The sequence below is a fragment of the Cynoglossus semilaevis genome, chromosome 17 (assembly GCF_000523025.1).
Source record: "Cynoglossus semilaevis isolate Cse_v1.0 chromosome 17, Cse_v1.0, whole genome shotgun sequence".
Lineage (NCBI taxonomy): Eukaryota > Metazoa > Chordata > Actinopteri > Pleuronectiformes > Cynoglossidae > Cynoglossus > Cynoglossus semilaevis.
The window spans coordinates 2,002,341-2,022,451 of NC_024323.1; the positions used below are offsets into that span (position 1 = coordinate 2,002,341).

At 38.5% G+C, this 20,111-nt stretch overlaps 1 protein-coding gene and 1 long non-coding RNA gene across 6 annotated transcripts in view; one reads left to right on the forward strand and one right to left on the reverse strand.

The window, feature by feature from the left end:
• LOC103392622 (uncharacterized) overlaps positions 1-11,168 on the reverse strand; it is a 31,867-nt gene extending 20,699 nt beyond the window's left edge. For 4 of the 5 annotated variants that reach the window (XR_003052533.1, XR_003052532.1, XR_003052531.1 and 1 more), the window contains exons 1-4: positions 11,133-11,168; positions 10,750-10,815; positions 8,909-8,995; positions 2,036-2,134 (exon numbers count right to left, since the gene is read on the reverse strand). This is a non-coding gene — a long non-coding RNA (uncharacterized LOC103392622). The other variant, XR_001761411.2, reaches the window with a different exon arrangement.
• Positions 2,070-19,705, forward strand: elfn1a (extracellular leucine-rich repeat and fibronectin type III domain containing 1a). The gene is made up of 2 exons (XM_008329269.3): positions 2,070-2,147; positions 15,363-19,705. Exon 2 carries the CDS (start codon positions 15,725-15,727, stop codon positions 18,092-18,094), a length of 2,370 nt encoding a protein of 789 aa, XP_008327491.1. The 5' UTR covers positions 2,070-2,147; positions 15,363-15,724; the 3' UTR covers positions 18,095-19,705.
• The last annotated feature ends 406 nt before the right edge of the window (positions 19,706-20,111 follow it).

The following is a 20,111-nucleotide window of genomic DNA, read 5'->3' on the forward strand; positions in this document are numbered from 1 at the left end:
AATGATTTCAAAGATATTTGAACCAATTTGCGATTCAACATTAGGACCATTTCAGGCTGAAATCCACCTTCTCTGGGCCAGTTTAAAGACAGATTTGCTGTGTCGGCGCCAGAATTGGCTCATGTGTTCATGCTATCTGGCGTCCAATTTGATTCAAAAACAGTTTCAACTGAAGGATTAAAAGAGATTTTCTTTTGATTGTGGCGGTTTTAAATATTAATGCTGGGAGGACGAGAAATGTCTTCTCTCTAAGAGTGTTCCAAGTTAGTGATGTCTTTCTGCGGCCAAGAAAAGGAGGAAGAGAAATTTTGCCTCTCCCAACACACAGCGGGTGGAAGTAAACTATAAAGTTGTCTATCTGTTGATGAATGGCACCGAGGGCAGCTGCAGGACAGACCCTGCCAAGGCCACAGAGCATCCCACGCCTGTTCGTTGCCCCCCGAAATCGGGTCAGTGAACTGATAAATGGCGTTATTATAATGACTAATTTAAAGCCAAACATGGAAGACTTTCAAGCCCCTCTTTCATCCGGTTCTGCCGCCCTTATTTCGTGTTTTCGCAGACCTTACTTCAAGACAGCTGCCTCGGGCCACTTAAGACCCTTTCATTGCAGTGTAAATATAGCAGCCTTAGCGGCTAATTGAATCGTATTATCCATTGTCCTGTCTTTCAGTGAGAATCCAGCCGTTTTGCAGATTTCCATTACTGATTGTTGGGAAGTGAATTTGGCCCTGCACGTTTGCATCTGATAAGACCTGTTTTAAATTCTGAATCAGAGGGAACAGCGGTGTAGGATTGTTTCATTAGACCGAGAGGAGCCATATGAATACTGATTCCACTGTAATCTGGCGCGTCCGTGTGATCCTAGGGGATAAATATGTATGCAGGTCCGGGAAAATTGCATCTTTTTATTGCTGCGTGGGAGCCACATGTAAATACTGAATCCTAGATGCATGTGTGAAAAAGGAACATTTCATCTCTTTTTAAGATTAGTGCTGCAAACGCAAAACACCTACCGCCCTCTGTGCAAAGCGTTACTTTATTTTAACCTCTAACAAAAATGTATGCACATTTGCTCGTGCTACTGCTTCACCCCCGCCCCCTCCCCCTCCCTTGGGTGACATATGCTGCACGTCCACAAAATGCTGGGGGTGAAGTGATGTTTGATTATCGAGTGTAAAAATAATTAATTAGCGAAACTAACTTGGGCCAGAGCGGGATGTGAAACGGAGAATTTCATTACCTCGTGCTCCTCAGATAAGGTTAATGAGGTGGTACCAAATACTTAGGAAATGAGATGAAAAAGAACATTCATAAAACGCTTCTGAATTCATCGTGAACACTGCAAAGCCAGAGAAGGGTATTCTCTGAACAAGAGGCTTTTTTACTACATGGCCCATTAATGCTGGCCCCAGTAGACCGGCCTGGGTGGTTGACTTTGTGGCTCGGCATGTAGGAATTACTGGCATCTATCTGCGATGTCACACATGAGCACACACGGTTGTCGGCTGGTATTTATGCAAAACATGAAACTCTTTAGAGATGTTTTCGTTCATTATTATAGCTCATTCATTAAAATAGCAATTTTCTCCGCAGTCTAGCTCTTTAAGCCACACAGAAATGCACTTGGTACAATACCAGGAGGCTTAGCCAAGTGGGCCGGACCAGTACAACCAGAAGATAATTACCTATAAATAACAATAAGTCCATGTTTTTCCCCTTTGTTTTCATGCAAATAAGTACAAGTATATTAGAAAACATTCACATTTAATAAAATATAATTTAACAAACATCACAAACATGGAGGGTTTTGCATTTTTTCGCTTTAAAAATGCATTAAACCAGCCCGATTGAACCTCCTAGCGGGCCAGTTTTGGCCCAAGGGCCATATGTTTGACACCCCTGACTTCAACAGGGAATCAAACCATTTAGCTGTTGATTCCCGTCTGTAAAGCAAGAGCACTAAACCTCACTCCTTCAAACATACGATTTTAATTCTAAAGATTATGATAACAATGTAATAATAAATACTTACCTTATTTAAATCCTATTTTTGTCTGTGTCTCAGAGTTGAAGACAGGACCTTCACAGCTGGAGAACAACAGGAATGCTTCCTTTGGCTGAGGACCTGAGTCTGGAGAACACAGGTAAGCAGAGGTATTTACTAAACAGTAGCCGTGACTGCAATCTGAGTCAAATCTGCAGCTCTACATAAACAAACAAAAGATAAGAGGATCACAGGGAAGCCGTCACTTATCCACTAGTCAATACACATGACAAATTTGGATTACAGAGCAAAAAAAAAAAACCAAAACAAACAAACAACAAGGACAAAAGTGAGGACAGTCTGCTCTTCTTTTTTTATAAACAATAAAATCCATTGTTGTAATAAAACAATGAGTGAAACCATTTTTGTGAACGTGGTTTTACACTGTAGATAATGTTTCAAAATATACCGTTCAAAATATTTGGTGAAAATGCTCTAAATATATGGCTCTCCTATGGTTTTCTTTAAAAGCGTTAATGATAAAATTACATAAATATTCAGCTGTAAATGAAGGTATATATCACGTTTCTGCTACATGCTACGTGGCTAAGTTATGTCTTTACTAAAACCACTGCAATTTTGCTCTGCTTCACTTCTGTTTTCCAAGAGCTCGGGCAACATCAGCATATTTTTCAAATGCGTAATTTAACATAACATTTAAAAATTATTAAGGCAAGTAAAGAAGTCATCTCTATCTTTTTTTCTCCTCAATTATAGGCATCTCCAGTGATGCTTACGCCTCAGATACGATCGTCTAAGTACTAGCCTTACACTGATGCTAGAATGACATGAGCCTGAACTTTATTTCGGGTGAAGCATTCTATTTCCAAGCAGAAACTTTGCTTAAGTTAAATCATATCGTACATGTATTTGTTCGATTTTTTTTTTTTTTTTCTGGTAGTTTGGACTCAACTCAACATTATAGTCAAGCTTCTAGGGTCAGTATGGAACACAATCCTATTCTAGGAGACTCCTAAAATTGATTCATGTATTCTGGGTTAATGTGAAAAGATATAGCATATTATGTCATCAGTATAAATGATATGGTGCGTCTTTATTTAAATCACTAATTTAACCAACATTGTTATAATACATGCATATGTACTGTTGCCTTCTGTAATGTAGCCTCTGGCCTACATTACCTATTTCAGTTTAAATTAATGGCTTTGCAAAAAAAAAAAAAAAAAATTCAGACCCTATATGAATATAAATATTTTATATAATACTGCATTAGGTGTATAAAGCATAACAGCCACCAAGGATTTTCTTACACATCATTGTCAAGAACTTTCCTGGCTCCAACTGTGGTACGGGTATAAATATTAAACCACATCTCCCATAATGAGCACAAAGAGCCCATATACTCACACTATTTATTGCAGGAATTGAAACAGTTTTGGCTTCAGATAAAAGTGAAGTGGCGCCTGGTTTTACCCATTGTCATTAAATTAAAGATGAAGTGCCACTGCTATTGAGGTTGAGACGTGTTATTCCAGAGCTGGAGAGGGACCGCAAAACTCCCAGTTTAATTATTTTATTTTAAAAGGGATTGTCCAGAGCAATTTAGTTCTAGAGGAAATATATATTTCCTAGTTACCCCGCAGAGTTATGTTCCTCTTCGCTTATTTGTACAGGAAGAACAGTGGGCCCCAAGGAAGGGTAAAAACCCATGTTATAGGAGTTTATTAAACACGTTCAGTGACACACAGTTTGAGAATCTAGCTGAGGCTGCAGAAGTTGTTGTGATTTTTTTTTTTTTTTTTCAATGCCCTACAATCTAATTATGGAACGCAAGACTAGAGAAACAAAACGATTTTGATTTTACACCAGCGTCACGTCAAGGACTAACTAAGAGTTTTGCCAATAATAGCTTCAAGTAAGCAAAAAAAAAAGATAAAAGCAGCTAAATACAGTCAGGCTCAAAGATAGCCATATCAAAATGAATTATCTTATTATTAATAGCCATAATTTTGTATAAACAAAATCAAGCACTGCAAGTAAACATAAATCCAAAAAATATATAAAATGACAAAATATGACTAAAATGATTAAAAATAAATTGAAATTGCTTCAAAAAGCATTCAATATAAATACATATTGAATATAAAGTAAAATACAGACAAAGGTTGTAATACATTAGACCCCTTGAAATAGCTCAAACAAATTGAATGTCATGCTAAAACAGCTTTTTTTAGCCACTGAAACACTGTTTAACATTGCACACACTAATCCTCCATTTGCTCTGGGCCGATGACCCCGACATTTATTGTGAAACGGCTGTCCTGGGCCTTATATAACCGGCCACAGTGCCGTAGTTAGCCGTAGGGATAGATTTTGGATTTAGCCTTTATCCCTGAGAACGTACCCCGTGCCAGCTCCTCCATCAAGCCAGATTCCTAATTGATGGCTGCACACAAGAGTTATTTGAATGGATTGCTATAAAGAGCATCATGGATTAGCCCGTGAGAGACATGGATCCTGAGGGAGCCCTAAATTAGTCACATAAAGTGATTAGAAAACATCTGCAAGGCTGACTATTATTGGACGTGGCCCTCATTAAGACATTTAACTCCTTCCTGATCTCTGAGTCTCTGTGGGTAGGTTGTCCCGACCTGCCGCAGCCCATGTTCACGCTGGCCGTAGCGGTTTCATTCGGTGCCCAAAGGTCGCATATTTTCATCCTGATATTTGAATTTTTTTTTTTTTTATTAAATTGAATTAAAATGACACTCCCTTATAAGTCAAACAATGAGGAAATTCACAGTGTGAGTCTGGCTGCCCAACAGGAGGCGCCAAGTACGTTTATCTCTGTCTTGAACCGAGGACCTTCCTCACGTAAGGCAGATGTGCAAGCAGGCGTGATAACCGACACACTACAGACCCATCCGTTCCTGCTACATTGACCGCAGCAGTGCTTTTTAATTACTATTTTTTAAATCCTTAAAATAAAACAATTTTTTTTTTTTTTTAGGGTTGGTGAACTAATCCACATCCTGAGTCTTAAGTTTAAGTCAAAGTTTACTTGAAGGAGTAAACCATTAGTACTAAAGCCAAGGCAGGGCCAGTTCTTATAATTCCATTTTCAAAACTCTCATCAAATCCCACTTTTCCTTAATAAAAAAGTGTGCAGGCAGCCACGCTGTCAGTTTGCGATGAGAAAGGCAATCATGGGGAAAATGAATGGACCTTAAACCAGGGCCGTGTGGTTTTGACAGACAGCTGTCTGCTATTATTATATTCATTAGAAAATCCCTAATGATTTTTTTCTCTCTCTCTCTCTCATTCCTCACCGCTGATAAAACGCTCTCACTTCCCTGCTGCATGACAGGGGACTTTTCTCCCATCATGACAACTTAATTCCTCTCCTTTATTACATGCCGTTCACCGAGTCAGACTGAGGAAAACAACATCTCAGGTTCGTGAGCAAATTGAGTCACTCAAACCGAAGCAATAGCAAACACCAAGGCGGGACGCGCGAAGGGTGTGCATCTGGTTCTGGAGCGAGAAAAGAGAAGATAATTATGGCTCTGGTTTAACACCCGTTGTGTGGGGATTAGCGTCGAAGGCCAGTCACCTTTAAAGACGGATCTGTGACCATCTGCCTTCAGGAGATGTCCTTTATGGAGACGGTTTTTACAACGGTTAAACATCGTAAACGTTTTTATCACCGAGCGTTACGGTATTTACATTTATTAACTTCACTGTTTGCCTCAGAACAAATACATTGTTTATTTACATTTATTTGCATCCGCGATTGCTAAAATTTACCAATTCATATGATAATTAATAATTCATATGTACTTGTGTGTGTTTACATTTATGCCTGCTGTGTTTGACAGGCCGGATTAGAAAGCTCAGCGGGCTGTACCTGGCCCACGGGCCGTAGTAGGCCCATACCTGGTTAAGGGTTCTATATAAAGAGATTTACATTAGTAAAAGGAACATTTCAAGCATGAACAGTTCAAGTATTCAAATCAATCGCATTGTAATTTCAACAAATTATATCAATTCATTTAAACTATATCAAGTGCACAATGCAGTGAACTTTACATGTGACAAGATTAACTTCACCATATAAGGTTTTCAATAGTAAGAATAAATCGGATTTCCAAAATCTTCATTTTAACCAACAGGCAGTTACTTCAAAGGGAGGGCTTATAGTTCAAAGAGTTGAAGGAACAAAAAAAATCTTCCCGCCCTTTCCTGATTGCAAAGATTGAAACGTATTTTACCCCCCATTTATTTTTGACACAGCATGACATGTCTTGTTTTCCGTATCACGCTGAGCCTTGAGAACACGTTGATTAATGCATTCTTAAAGTTACCCAGTAGCAAATGAGGTATCTACATTGAAAGTGAGGAATCAGCACCAACTTCTTTCAAAAGTACTACTGCAGTAGACGACACTACACCCTGTGAATATTACGCTAAACTTCCTCAAATGTTTAATTCATTTTTAATCATTTTCAGCACAAACAACCACTGATTCCATTTTGAAGAAAAATAACCCCTTCTCAGTGTTTTTACTGAGTGGGCAACAGCATTGTGCGTCGCGATTTCTTCACCCATTTGGAAAATGACACAGACGAAGAAGATTGCATCTCTAATGGCTTTAAGATTAGTATCAATGCCTGGCTGTCTGACTTAGTCTGAAAAGTGTCAGGATTATGGTCAAATCTTGACAACCAAGTGATCTTTTTTTTTTTCTAATGTCTGCAGAGCTTTTCTAAATCCAATAACTGAATAAAAGAAAAGATGAAGAGAGGTCTCCTTGGACACTTTAATCAGTGAAATATATATATATATATATATATATCACCTGAAAAGATGACATCGCCTTATTGAACAGCCATCATATATATATATATATATATATCACAATTATAATACAGAAAGTTTGGATATATTGTTTAGTGTTCTTTTAAAGATTGCAACATATAGAAAATGTATTACCGGTATTATCACTTGGTACTTTGAGAAAAATGTACACATATTCTTTTAAAGAACAATACAGGAAAACGCCCATAATTCAGTGGTCACTTGCTGCCTGCCTGTTATCTGATTTTGCCAGTATTTCTTGCTCTATTTATAGCTTTATTCTTTATTCAGTTGTGTTTATCTTTTTTGTTAGATCTAATTATTTTCATTGGTGTCGTGTATGAACTTGTACACATAATAGTGTTGAAAAGTTCGAATAAGAAATCTGGGGTCCTGGAACGGATTACATTGATTCCTATGGGGAAAATTGTTCCAGTTTTTGAAATTTTCGTACGAAAACTGAGATTTCACTGCATATCTAATGTCCAAAGATCCTAGAAGTAAATATAAAAAATGTAAAATTAAAAGACAGTCAATTTCAATGTACAAAGACAACAACAACTGCAACAGTTCCGAGCTACAGTCGCAAGAACGGCAAGAACAAAAGAAATCTCCATAAGATATACACCCACGTTTTACAGACAAAACTAAAATTAAGGGACAAAACCTATATAAATACAGACAACAACAACAACAAAACAATAACTGCAATGAAATCCAATAAGAAGAAAGCAACACAGAAGTGATACCGTCAGCCTGAACGGGAACCTGAACAAGTCTGTGGGCCTGTTATCTCATAACCACCACCTACAGCCCCAGGTTATGTTCTCAGTTCAGACTGTTTATATTGCAATATTTGATTAGTTGGCAAGTGGCTGCTCTGGCTTGGAGTTAATAAAACGCAGTCACATCACCCACATCTGCAGCCACAACCTTTGTTATTTTACTCTGGGTGTAGTTATGCAGATAAATTTCCTGTTTGTTTGTTCCAAAACACAGTGAAAAGCCATTTAAATAGTTCCCAACTCTTGTGTTACACACTGGAATAACAATCCTAGTTATATAAGAAAAATAAAACATAATTTGCAGGAGAGTCTTATTAAATTAAAATGGATTAAAATTCATTCTAGGATTTCACAGTTTCAGAGTTTGTAACTAATCTCTTTCGCTCAGCGGTCCCCAACCTTTTTTGTAATATGGTACTATGGCCAATACTGCGTAACGGTAGTGCAGCGCTGATTAGAAGGATTGTTAAAGGATCGGTACATTTTCCTTCAGGATTTAAGTTAGTATGGGAGTCTGAACGATGTATTATTATAGAATAAGCAGATTCTCTTTAAACACAGTCAATTATCATAACACCAGATGACCATAAACAGTCTGCATGTGTAACGAAAGTGAACAGGAAAACAAATCGTCACATGAAGCTTAGAGAAAAAAAAAAGTTACATGTACCACATATAGCATGTATAAAAATTAACAAACCATATAGTATCCGGAATGTGGGTCACATCTCTGCTCTATACCAGGGGTGCCTAATAGGTAGATAGCAATCTACCAGAAGATCACAAAGGTACTGCTGGTAGATCCTGAGCGACTTAAACAAGAACAATTTTAAGACGGGTATAATTCTGTAATATAAATGCATACACGAATGATGAAACTATAGAACATACATCAGTGATTGCTGCATACCAGATGTATATCCACTGATCCTTGTAATATTCATTACTGACACACTATTGATTGAAGCAGAGTGAAGTGGATATCATCAGGTAACCCTGTGGTTAATTGAAAAGGCAGTACCATTATATTTTCCTTATATGCAGTGATGTAGAGTTTAATGAAGAGATGACAATGTAGATCAATTCATTTCCACTCCTCCTCCATCACTCTTTGAGCTTGTATTACATCTAAGGCTTCCACTTCCTGAATATGTCATGAAGTCCACGGGCACACGCATCCAGTGCACACAAAGGGGCTGCTCTTATTCACAGCTTGTCAATCAAAAAAAAAACTCGGGCAGACCGGGATGTCACTCACCTGCTGTGCAGCCGTCCGGTCTAATTGAATTAGCTACTGTCACTCTCCCAAAGGTTAATTGGCAAGGAGGACCTGAGTGGGATTAAACTAACAAAGAAAAAGGCAGATGTTTGATGTCAGACTTTTGTCAGCATCTGTGAAATACATCATTTCTAATCCATCTCTGAATAAAAGGCATTTAGAGTAACACATTTTAATATCAAAATAAGAATTTGACATCTTGGTACAAATAGTCAGACAAAGCTACAAGTGGCGTTTGTGAAGCAGCTGATGTTGAAAATAAAAGCAAGGTTTTGTTACATTTATATGCAAATTCACACTGTCAGAAATCGGAAGTACCAAAATAAAAACTCGAGGAGGACAGCTTGGAAAAGTAACTTACTAAGTGCTAACATTTTGTATTGCCTCTGTTCTGTGGCACTAGTATGCCAAATCAGATTTGTATACCGAAAGTTTGAAACAGAGTATACTTTTCTGAGCGGTGTATTTTCTCTATCGGATTAACATACCTACAGATTTATACACAGTATACTATTCTGATTGGTGAATTCTACCTTGTGTACATCCGATGTACTGTACACTAGCCAAACAACATATCCCATCATGCATTGCAGTCATGACAACATTGCCGAGAGAGAACCCAAACCCGTCTGTCCCATCATGCATTGCAGTCATGACAACAATGGCGAGAGAGAGAACCCAAATCCGTCTGATTAAATTGTGGGACAGAAATTACATAAATAACTGTAGTGTGCGAAACAGTTTTTCATTTAACCCATGGATCCACTATATAGTGCTCTATATAGTAGGGAACAAGTGAGTCATTTTGAACACAGCCATATTCTATCTTAACACTCCGTGAGGTAGCTAGCCATGGGGAGAATGTCGGCAAATTAGTTGTTTCACGGGGCAAAAGAGCATATCGAGTCGATGGTCAGTCGATGGCCTGATAAATTACATTAAAACCTTCAGGTGCAATTCCAAGTTGTATCTTGTTCTAAAATAAGTGGAATAAAAATCGTCCATGCTTCTTTCACTTTGATTTATGCTCTCAATAGCTCTTCACCCAACTTTTCCTATGCAGCCAAACTGTAATGATTTTGTGAAAGGAGCTGTGGAAGGTCAAACTGGATATTCTCCCTGCAGTTCCCCTGTATACATCCTCATTCTTCATAGGTCATTGTCATTATAAGAGGTATGGCCTTAAAATTGCCTTTTAGTTTGTAATGGCATTTTTGTAGTGTCAGTCATATTAGATCACAAGATGCTGAAGGACCCGTGAAGACTGAAGAACAATTGAATAAAATATTGTGAATTTACAAGTGATGGCCGGGCAGCGAGTCATTTAAAGTTTCACATAGTGTGACACCTGAGTAGAATGCCAAGTAGTCAGGAAACTTAATGTAACTTTTCAGGCACTTTCACATTTTTTAAAAAAAAACCCTGTGCAGTAGTATGCAGTGTATGTGCAGTGTGTATGCAGCAGCTCCACTGCAGTACTTCATTATCTTAAAGAATATTTGTAAATTCAAATCAGTCCACTTTAGCAAAACCTGTCATCTAATGAGGCTGATTTGCACATTATTTTACATGAAGAACCCTAATTGGCTGCAGTAACCTATTATTTGCCCTCATTAACCCTTATTAAAATGTATTAAAAGCCGTTGACTGCCGAAAAAAGAATACAATTAAAACATAAAAAAACATTGTTACATTTAAAGTTCTCATGTGAACCCTTTTTTTCTTTATTTTCTTTCTTTGAAAATACGTATGATATTAATATTGGTCAAAAACGACAAGAAACAGTATTCTGCACGTGCTTGTGTGTGGCATGCACTAACCTGCTACACCAACTTGGTAGATTTTCCAAAAAAACGAGTTTCTTTTCAACCTTTATTTAGTAATCACTGTAAAAGTAAACGAACATAAAAAACATATGTTATTCATATCATGATATATTTGAACTAAATATATTCACATACACAGCATCTCTAAACTAATAAAAACAAGTCAGATAGCTTAATGCTATTTTATATACGGCGAGCATGTACGGATTAGCGGACGTAATTTGTACTATGACCTATGTTAAGTAACGAACATTCTCTATATGCATAAATGTAATGCAACATCTGAACATAAAAATATAGTCACCGGTAAATGTTTTCATGCCATTAAATAAAGAATTTAATAATATACGTAATTCACATTTCCTGTTTGTCTTTACCTGACTTCCTGTTGGCTGAACCACCTACGGCAACACCGAAGGTACAAAATGATCTTTTCTGCAAGGAAATCTCAGTTAAATTAAAACCAAAAACTAAAACATTCCAAAAAGCTGAAGGTACAAAATGATCTTTTCTGCAAGGAAATCTCAGTTAAATTAAAACCAAAAACTAAAACATTCCAAAAAGCTTGCGCTGTGCTTTTCTTTTCTTTATTTAAAAAAAAAAAAAAAAAATTATTTTATTATTTATATATATTCAATTCATGGCAATCACGAATTACTTTATTTTAAAATCGTTTTCAATTTAACAGAGAATGATAAGTTAAAGACACACATCATGTCCTACAGATATATATTAAAGAAGCCATTGTAGTGCACAATATTTATCAAACTCCTGTTCGACTTTGATATTTTCCAGTAAATCCAAGCGCTCCTGCTCACCCGCCCTCTGATGTAATTCACTATCTTGAGTAGTACAATGTTTTCCCTCCCCAGGAGAAGTAGTTCCATTTCTTCTCAATTGATTCTCCACTTCTGGTTTCCCATCTTTCCTTCTTTTCATTCTTCCTGGGCAGGAAGTGTATGCATTTTCAATGACATCAAATAAAAGGCCATGTCATTGGTATGGATGAAGAGGGTCCTCGGAGATTGAAACACCTTCACTGCGACACAAAGCACGAGAAAAAAAAAAAGGCAAAAGTGTCACCAACAGAAAAAGAAGAGCCCCTCAAATACAGAACAGATCCATACATATCGGGCTTTTGTTAGGGTTGAATGTAAAACAGAAAAATACCTCATTTGTATGCACAGAAAAGTGACTGGACGATGACAATGAGAGCGAGACGAGACCGAGATATAAAAAAGAAAAACTAAAACTAAAACCTGGAAAGATGTGCTAATGTCTTTTTGTGGGTAGAGGAATTTAAAATGTTCTTTTCTCAGTGAGGCAGGCAGTCTGAAGCCCCTGTCAAAGTTTTCCTTGCTCTACACTTGAGATTTAATACGGGAGAGGACAACTCTCTCCAGTTCACATACTGTGTACAGGCTCTCATAAACCACAGATAACTGGTGCATCGCAATGACTTTCAATGCAAAGCTCATCCAACTCTGTTAGGAGATATATATATATATATATATATATATATATATATATATATATATTATATCTATCTATATATATATATATATACACACACATATATATATATATATATATATATATATATATATATATATATATATATAAATACACTCTGCATAAACTGTGAAGCTACCATATCTACAAAAACTACTGCTGTTAGGGGTCATGTCTTGTTTAGACTAAGATTTATGTATAGATCTGTCTTGTCTCACTGTCTTTATATAGTGTTAGAACCAAGTTCCTGGGGAAATGTCATTTCTCTCACTGTGTACTTGGACTGCCCCCTGCCCTCACCTGGTAACTGCTGGGATTGACTCCAGCCCTACCTGCAGTCCTGAAAAGGTTTAAGTGGTAAACGATTGAACGATTGAACAAATAACTGAGTATGTGATCTGAGTAAAACTGTATCCTTTAATCCTGTTCCCATTGTCCACCAGGGCTCAATAACTGATGCCAACAATATATTCTAATCTCCGTTCTTATATTTTAAGGACTGGTACTGTGATTTGTGAAAGTTATACACCCACAATGCAACAAATCTGAAGAGAAGACAAAAGGAGCCCATGTCCCCCCCTGAGTATGAAGTATGAATAGGCCCTGAGCAGATGTAGCAGAAATGTACCAGGCTGTTTTGTAGTTACTCTTCAAAAGCAGGGTTTCAATAGGTTATCCACAAAGGAGGAGAAGGAAGAGAAAAAGCCGTTATTACCCACCGCATAAACTCCAAATGGAAACGAGCGTTTGAAGAGGCTGTTGGTGTCTGATAGAAGAGCGGGCTCAGCTCTGAAGCTCTGGGTGTTACGGCCTGCTGCATTGAGGGCCGGCACTGTACCTTTTAGATTGCTGTCATTAGAGAAAGTGGGTCTACGGTGGAAAACAGAGCCAAGATCTCACGAGGCAAGCACTCACCACTCACTGCTTAAGGCTGAACAGAAGATCTGAATAAACAATATGCTTCCATTTGCATAAAACCAAAGCAGTGAAATATTAATTTCAATCAAGATAGTTGTTGTTGTTTATCCCTCAGGAATTCACTTCTCCGGGCCAACCTTGTGTTTTACTTTCCAGACAAAAGTAGCAGAAGTTAAGATACAGTCCTTTGAATGAAGAGTCTGTTTTGTCAAGCAAAAACATCCTGTATTAGCGTGAGCGTGTCGAGTTTTTTTTTTTGTATTTACTCAAACGGAGGCTGTGTCAGACTGTAATTTATGCATGGGTTCCAGCGGTGAGCCAAAGAATCAGATGAAGGCTCACTTCAGTGAGTCACTGTGGGCAAACAAAAAACAATCAATGAATTTTAAATGAGCGGAGACTTCACTTCAACTCCAACCTCCGTTTAGACACTGAATGGAACGTGTGCCATGCTGCGCACACATACAGGGTGGGTCAAATGAGCGTAGTCTCTGTGTTTTTGATTTGCAATAACAGTAAAATAAATAAATAGAAATAAGAAGCACTGTCTCTTCCTTTCAGCAGCTATTTTCCTGAACCACAGTTGTCCCATTTTCCTGAAACATTTAAGGTAGAAGCTTAAATCCAACCAGTGGGGTTGTTTTTTTTCTTCAAAATTTCCTTTGCCACTTCTATTTCGTTATCATAAAAATAGTGTTTCAGGAAGAATGTTTGTGATTTTGCTGCAGAATTTATTTCTGTTTTCTGAGTGTTTTACCTGAACTGTCCAAAGGCTGATCGTTCTTTGGTGTAGTTTGTAATTAAAAGTGTGTTATAAGTCTCATTTTTTGATGAACCACAGAAACATTGTATTTAGTCTAAAGTTTATCATTATTATTATTGTTGTTGTTATTATTTTCTACGATAAAGAGTGATACAGCAAATGGTTCTGGTTTAGCGATGAGCCACAAAACTAAACTAGGACCTCGCTCAGTAATGAATTATGAAAGGGTAGCAGTTCACATTTTACATTCAGAGAGCAGTCGAGGCCACGACTTTCAACAAAAGCCGTTCCACCTGGTCAGACAAAGATCTGTCCTTCGACACAAACAGTTGATTATTCATTACCACTGGGCTCAAGTCACTGGGTGAAGCTTCGATAAACAAGAATTTAGAATCTTATTTTTGAAATATTTTTGTCAATGTTCTTGCTACTCCTACCTGGTGAACCAAGCAACTGTATACTGGTCTTCATAAAAATATATATTAAAGGAACACAATTGGTCGATGTTTACTAAACCATATTATGTTTCAATTGCATGCACATGTAAATGTTAAAGTTACAACTTGAGTGGCTATGTCTACGTAAAGTGAAGACATGATAAATTGATTTTTTTTTTCTCTAAAAAAGGAGCCTCGTATCGAGAGGTTTTATAGTTAATGAAGGGAACGCCAACAGAACTGTGATTGTAACGATAAACCACGCGTTCAAAAGGTCAAAATGACAGGAGAAATGCCACACTGACAGCTGGGGTTAGAAACTTAAGCGAGCTCTCTCTTTATGCATTCCTGTTACATGATTATCTCATTCAACAATCTGATCGTCTCCAGAGGTCGAACCAACTGAAATTATTCTATGACAACCTTTCCACATAGTGTCCTTCTCTGTTAAGTTTTGATAAGTGAATCTCTAGAGCCCGAAATGTTTTGCCCGCTTTTTAAATTCAAATTATAGCTCGTGGGCCCTTTAATGTCCTGTGGAATGCATCACGTTTAAAGTCGAAGTGGAACTTCGGCAGCACACACAACTTTTCTTTTGTCATGTCGGATAGATTAGATGTGTAATTCATTTAATGCAGCTTCTTAACATTAGCCTCCCTCAGCTGTGTTTGACAGTCTTCAGGTTACTGGCGTGAAAACAGGAACTTTGCCTTTTTTCTGACCTGTCAAGTAGTAATTGGCCGGCAGTTTCCTTTATTAGCATGCTGCCGCAGGGACTGAAAACACCTCCTATACTGTGTACAAAATAATTGGACGAGCATGAACAAGGAGGGCTTGCAATAAATATGCATATTTAATGTTGCCGGCAAAAGGTTTTTGTGCCGACATGCAGCATGTAATGTAAAAGTAGTAATACGATGAAGAATACCGGCTAACTAATGATAACACTGTGTTTTTTTTTTCTCTTCACATGGCAGGATATTTCTTCATATCACCAAGAAAGATACAGCAAGAAAGACAGAAACTCTAAAATGAGAGCTTTAAATGATGGTTACCTCTGAGGAGGAGAGCACAAGACAACCTGAGATGGTGAAGTCATCTCCACAACTCCACTTCAAGCAAACCTTGTTTGATGCAAGGCAGAATAAAGGCAGTTTGTTTTCTCTTTTCTGACTGGTACATGGCAGACAACAGTAGCCCTCAATGAAGACTTGGCACATCAAAGGATTGTTTCTGGCCTTGAAAACAGCTCAACTTCCAGCTTGTTTTCTAAGAGGATTGCCTCAGCTGTACTGAAATCACAGCAGTATCACCCTTTTATCATTTCTTGGCCCTGATCATGACTCTCAGAGATGCACCAATGGCCTGTGGCCCAGGCATGGTGATGAGTGCCTTGTTTTGGTCCGTAGCCATTGTATATATGACTCATGTTCGCGGAGTCAATGGAGACTGCTGGCTAATTGAGGGTGAAAAGGGTTTTGTATGGCTTGCGATTTGTAGCCAAAACCAACCGCCCTACGAGGCCATCCCTCAACATATCAACAGTACCATCGTGGATCTTCGTTTGAATGAAAACAAAATTAAAAGCATACATTACTCTGCCCTCAGTCGCTTTGCCAATTTGACATACCTGAACATGACAAAGAATGAAATTTCCTACATAGAAGACGGGGCATTTTCTGCTCAGTTTAACCTGCAAGTACTCCAAATGGGCTTCAACAAGTTACGAAACCTAACAGAGGGAATCCTCAGGGGTTTGGGAAAACTACAATACCTTTACCTCCAGGCAAACCTAATAGAGACGGTGACTCCTAATGCTTTCTGGGAATGTCCCAACATAGAGAACATTGATCTGTCCATGAATCGTATCCAGCAGCTAGATGGATCCACGTTCACCAGTTTGACCAAACTCACCACTTGCGAGCTATACACCAACCCATTCAATTGTTCGTGCGAATTACTCGGTTTTGTCAAATGGCTATCGGTTTTCCCAAACAGGACAAATGAGCGGATGGTCTGCGACTCCCCGTCAGGGGTCTCCGGATATAGTTTACTGAGCCAGAATCCAAACAATCCAACATATCGAAATGCACTTCACATGCTCACAACAGTGTGCACTGATGACTACGTGACCCCGTTCATTGCCATTCCCACAGAGTCGTCAACACCTCCACCGGACTCAACACTCTGTGGGCTGGAAGACTGTCCATCAGGAACCGAGCCAGATGACATAACCATAAGTGTAACCTACGGCAGTGTGGAGGTGACACCTCTGATGAAGGTGAAGCAGGTGTCTAACACCGGAGCCATCATTACAGTTCAGATCCCGAATCCTTTCAAGAAGATGTACACCTTAGTTTTGTACAACAACAGCTTCTTCACAGATATACAAACTCTTGCCGAGGAAAAGAAGGACATCGAACTGAAGAACCTCAAACCCCACACTAACTACACATACTGTGTCGCCTCTGTACGCAACTCTCTGAGACACAACCACACTTGTCTGACTATCACCACTGGGCCTCGGATTGAAAAAGACAGAGGAGCAAACAACGCAAATGCTACTCATTACATAATGACAATTTTAGGCTGCCTCTTCAGCATGGTCATTTTTCTTGGGGTGGTCTACTACTGTTTGCGAAGAAAACGTCAGCAGGATGAAAAGCACAAAAAAGCAGATAGCCTGAAGAAAAACATCATGGAACTCAAATATGGACAAGAAATCGAAGGGGGAACCATGTCTCGAATGTCACACAAGCAGTTGCTGGCCGGGGAGAGCATGTCGCGTATGCCATACTTACCGTCTGCGAGTGAAATGGAGCAATACAAATTCCAAGAGATAAGCGAAACTCCTAAAATGATGAAAGGAAATTACATGGAGGTGCGGAGTGTGGACCACCATGAACGCAGGGATTGCGACATGGGGCCCGGTAATAGCCAGGGCTCAGTGGCAGAGATTTCAACAATTGCCAAAGAGGTAGATAAGGTCAACCAGATCATTAACAACTGTATAGATGCCCTTAAGTCAGAGTCTACCTCTTTTCAAGGGGCTAAATCTGGAGCAGTGTCGACAGTAGAGCCGCAGCTTATGTTAATATCCGAACACCCACAAGGTAAATCCGGCCTGTTGTCCCCCGTGTACCAGGACAGTTACCATCATTCTCTTCAAAGGCATCGGACCTCAAATGCCTCGCCAAAAAGGCCCAGCACAGCCACAGGTGGACCCATGCGAAGCCCCAGGCCTTATCGCCCTGAATCCAAGTACATCGAGAACACTTCCCCAAAGGGAGAGACCATCCTCACCGTCACACCTGCTCCGTCCATGATGAGAGCCGAGGCGGAGAAGATTCGTCAGTACACTGACCATCGGCACTCATATCCCGATGCTCAGATAGAGGAGCTCGAAGGGCATGACGGACAAAGGTCTTCCATGTTGGAGCCGCTGACTCATTCCCGCTCCAGAGACTTGGCATATTCCCAGTTGTCTTCTCAGTACCACAACCTTAGCTATTCCTCCAGTCCCGAGTACCACCTCAAACCTTCACACAGCATCTGGGAGCGTTTCAAACCCCATCGTAAACGGCACAAAGATGAGGAGTACATGGCTGCAGGCCACGCGCTGCGTAAGAAAGTCCAATTTGCTAAGGATGAGGACCTGCATGATATTTTGGACTATTGGAAAGGCGTATCAGCCCAAAACAAATCATAAACCTCTTTCGATGTTTTTTTTTTGTTTTAATTGAGCAGAAATTGGCTGAACTGGGACGAGGACTTAAAGAGCAGACTTGCCAATGATATTCAACCTCCCAAACATGTACGAAACTCTTTTTTGAACATGAGAAAACGTGAATTAACCTTCTAGAAATTGATCCACCATGTAAAGTACCTGATGGGAAAAGTTTATCTATCAAAAGAAGATATTTATTACAAATGAATGATATATATGTTACATTGCATATGTTGGATTATAGGTTTTTTGGGTAACGCATGGCTAAGTCCTGTGACGGTGGATTTGCTGTTGTGTAATATGAAACTACTATATGAAGATATGTCCAATGAAATCTCAGTATTTTTGAAGAATTGAAACCCTTTCTTTGAAATTCCTGTTTCCTCCTAGATTGCATTTATTTAATATAACTAAATTATGTACAGATATGGGTTTATATTATTTGAACTGTTTGTTGTGTAAATAGAGTGTGTTAGTGACTGTGCCGGGTGGTTTATCAGATGAAGCGCTGTCTATTTCAATCGTTTTGTTGCATAGAATGGCAGGTGTCATTTCAAATCAGTCAGAATATTTGGCACTTCTAACCTTTTTCACTGGTTTCTTTTTTATATATTGTATCTTTTTTGGATGTAATGATATCAAAGTGAGTGTTGACGATGGTATTGAAATCAAATGATATAATCTATATAGCATTTTTCTTCATGGTCGTAGCTACAAGAACTGACTTGTAAGCATACCATTACTGGTAACATCCTTAAAATGCTCAATACACTGTATGGGAGCTTATGACTCAACAACTACAAAACAAGAGGCTAATGCTTAAGCTAAAAACTGGTCAGCAGCGAGGTAACACGATTATCACCAAACGTGGGAACAAATTTAAAGTGTCAGTTGCCTGAATCAACTGTCAGAGAGGCAGAGAGGTGCTAATGATGCTAACTGCTTACTTCTTTATTTTTTTTAACTAAATATGACCACTTAGCTACTAACTTGTAGAGTACTTAAAAACCTACAACTTACATCTCTGAATTGCAAACAATTTTTTTTTTCTTTTAGTAGGTAGAGGAGAAAGGGCTTGACTGTTTACGGAACCATTTTTAGTTAACCTACTCCAAGTCATTCCAGGCCTTTTTGTTTTGAATTTCTTTCTCTTTTTTTTTGTACACATCGTGTGTACCATATCAGCCATGTACTAACTGATAACACTGCAGTACAGTAAATGTAAAATGTAAACTGCTTGTAGATAAGGAGGAGATAAGGTGAGAAGGAACCAGGGGGTTACAGATTTACAGGATTTTATTATTGCTAATATGCTTATTAGCATTTATGTGATACCCATGCAGTCTGGAACAACAGTCAGGAACATCTTACACTAATGCCACAAGGGTTAAGTTAGTCTTGACTTTATACACTACCATGCATTACACATAACCGTGGATTCTGGATTATTTAGCTTATTTCTAGGCTAACAGCACATGCATTATTGCAAGGTTTTACAGCAAACTAGGTAAGGATAGTGCTATCTCACAAAGCTCGCGCAGCTATCAAGACCACATCAGTTACAGGTAAATAATTAGAACCGCAGCTGTAAACACAGCACTCAATTTAAAATATAAAATATAAAATTAATTCAATTAAAAGCAATCCCTGATAAGCTATATTTAAACTACGATGACCATACTAAAAAATATGTATTTAAAAATACATAGGTGTTACCCTGATAGAAATCCACAGACAAGGTAAAACAGGAAGTGCCACGCTATGGTACTGCACCTGAAACAAAACAATAATGATAATGTTTAATGTGGCACAGGTGACTGACATTATTTCTTTGATATCCTAACCAACTGTTAATGATATTATTACATCCCTTTTTTCTCATTTTTTTTTTGAACCCGTTTACTCGAGAAACAGGTGAATTCAGTTCTGTCACCACTTAACGCTAGGTATGCTAACGTACCATGGTTTCAGATAAACTTCTCATTTGCTCCAGTTGCAG